Source organism: Neolamprologus brichardi, chromosome 20 (genome assembly GCF_056152115.1).
Source record: "Neolamprologus brichardi isolate AB-2024 chromosome 20, ASM5615211v1, whole genome shotgun sequence".
Classification (NCBI taxonomy): Eukaryota; Metazoa; Chordata; class Actinopteri; order Cichliformes; family Cichlidae; genus Neolamprologus; species Neolamprologus brichardi.
Window position 1 is genome coordinate 29,947,747 of NC_142123.1, and position 2,583 is coordinate 29,950,329.

The window sequence follows — 2,583 nt, forward strand, 5'->3', positions numbered from 1 at the left end:
CTGTAATCCCTGACCTCTTCTTAAAACTGTGCTGTGCATTATTATTACAAGTGGAACTAACTATTGGTCTGTGCTTTTTTTTTTTTACACCCAAACACCCACAAAAGTACAACAAATGTATCTCAGCAGTCACTACATCATCTGTAATGACAGCAAGCATTTTGAGGAGGATTACTAATCACACAAATGTAAATGTAAAGAAAGGGTTTCAATTTCCATGATGCCACGCTTGCTTTGAAGTGTTAAAATCATGAAATTTTGGAGGATCACTGCAGAATTTCTGTTGTCACTAGAATGTTCATATTAACAACTTACCATTGATAGTGGCTTTGGTTAAGTATTTGAAGCTAATAAAGGATAATAATAGTAACAATCTGAGTTACTTGTATTATCAGGAGACCAACATTTCCCTAAAAGGTTCCTGTTTAAACGGAAAGAAACCCTGCAGAGCATTACGTTCCCCCACCCTGACAGTAACAATCATTTCATTACTCCAACACAACAGGGCATAACAAGTACAGGTTTATCTAAATTATCCATTTATTTTAGACATGTCTAACATGTTCTAAACACAGATATGTGACCACTAATTCCAACACATAATGAAAAGAATGCAGTTAAAGAATGAAATACAATGTAATGTACAATGCAGTCAGTTTTTGAAGGTGTCAGTGTCACAGTTGTGCAAGGACTGCTGTTTTTCTGTGGCTTGTACTGCACGCACTCAGCAACAGCTATAAAAAAAATTGATAAGAGCACGGAAGCGGTCTGTGAGCCAGCAATTAAGAATACAGTAAATATGAAACCAATTTTAGTAGTATGCCAGCGTTCTCTCCTGATCTATTCTCAAAGTAAAGGTTGTCAGTGTAAGGTGTTTAAATAATACAAATTTCAAAGACTAAATTACATTTATTTTAGAAAAATAATATCATTAGCAACTGGTTGTTGATACTGACTCAGTCAAAATGAGTGAAGCTTATTCAGAGCAATTACAATCATGCATACAAAATAAAAACAATGTGTTTTAAACCAAAAGAGAAAATGTGTTCCACTGGCTTTCACTTATTCACAATATACGAGACAACAGAACAAAAAGAGATAAAAGTATTTATATATATTTATATAGTAACTTGTGCCCAAACTGTTGTTGCAGGAAAAGAGAACAATAATTAACTGGATGAAGCACAGTATAATAAACAAACTCAAAGTGAATCATTCGTGCTAAACTCCTGTTAAACATCTGCACTTTGTTCCACTGGTACACTGCTGAACTCTGACACAAAGATCTGACGAAAATGCTGAAGCATCTGTCTGATTTGAGCAGGAATATCCATGACATGGAGGTAAACCAGGGGGTTCAAAACACTATTCAGACACACAAGACCACGACTGATCTGATGAGCACAGAAGACTCCCTTATCCCATGATGGATACTTCTTGTTGGTTGAAAAAAGTACTCTTGAATAAAGGCTGAGGTTCTTAAAAATATGATAGGGGGTGTAACAAACTGAAAAGAGCAAAATCAAAATGAACATCAACCTTAAGCTTCTTTGTTTCACCACCTTATCAATGGTATTAATGCGGCAGAGAACAAGAGTCACATGTCCATAGCAGCCAAGTAAGATAAGGAGTGGGATAACAAACCCAGTGAGTGTCCAGCCCACACTGTATTTCAGGTAATTCTCAACATACTCTGTAGAGGTGGTATGGTGACATTTTTCAGTTCTGTTTGTATGAGTGTTGTTTGCAGAGGTTTTTGGGAAGAACATATCTGGAAGACTTTGAACACTCACCAATAGCCAAACCACGACTGAGATAGCCACAGAGTTAGTCACAGTTATTCGTCCCATCACTTTCATTGGATGGACAATAGCCAGGTACCTGTACACACTTATACAGGTGAGGAATCCAATGCTGCCGTATAAATTCAAGTTGAAGCAGAATCTTGTGATCTTGCAGAAGGCATCTCCAAAGATCCATTTATTCCTCATAAAATAGTATGCCGACAAAAATGGAAGTGTTGGCAGGAACAAAAAATTGGCAATTCCAAGGTTCAGAAGAAACACATTAATGTGTCCAAGAATTTTCCATTTCTGCAGCAGAGACTTTAGTCCCCATACATTAGCTCCAAGACCAATGATGAACACAGAGGCGTAAATTGTAGGCAGAGTTTTATGTTCATAGACTGAACGAAACCAGTAAGCTGTATTCATTCTGTTTCCTAAGAAGACAATACATTCAAACTCTTCAGTGGCAGAGGTGGTTTTTGAGGGGGCAGAGAAGGTATGACCTATTTGTTCAAAGAAAACTTCCTGTTTGACACATTTCAGTCATCTCAAAATCCTATTTGACATCTCAGAGTAACGCCTCATGCACAGATTCACACATGCGTATAATCTCTATGTAGGCTGTTTCCTTGTTTGTGCATAAAAAAAGGAAGTGCCAAAAAAAATTATATACCCTGTTGGTTAAAATTCAAGAAAAGGGGAAAGTTGTTTGAAATTCTTTATGGTGTAAACCCACAGTCTACATCCACATGTTATTTTGTAAAAGGCTAGCAGTCAGTATTAATGTGTGTAACTC

The 2,583-nt window shown here is 36.9% G+C and overlaps 1 protein-coding gene across 1 annotated transcript; it reads right to left on the reverse strand.

The window, feature by feature from the left end:
• Positions 1-527: 527 nt before the first annotated feature.
• Positions 528-2,234, reverse strand: LOC102777564 (P2Y purinoceptor 1-like). The gene has a single exon (XM_006794277.3). The coding sequence runs from the start codon at positions 2,211-2,213 to the stop codon at positions 1,233-1,235; it is 981 nt and encodes a 326-aa protein (XP_006794340.2). The 5' UTR covers positions 2,214-2,234; the 3' UTR covers positions 528-1,232.
• Positions 2,235-2,583: the final 349 nt, after the last annotated feature.

What these genes read in the sequence shown, in the direction of transcription:
- LOC102777564 (XM_006794277.3), bottom strand. Translation starts at nt 2,213, where the DNA reads ATGAATACAGCTTACTGGTTTCGTTCAGTCTATGAACATAAAACTCTG.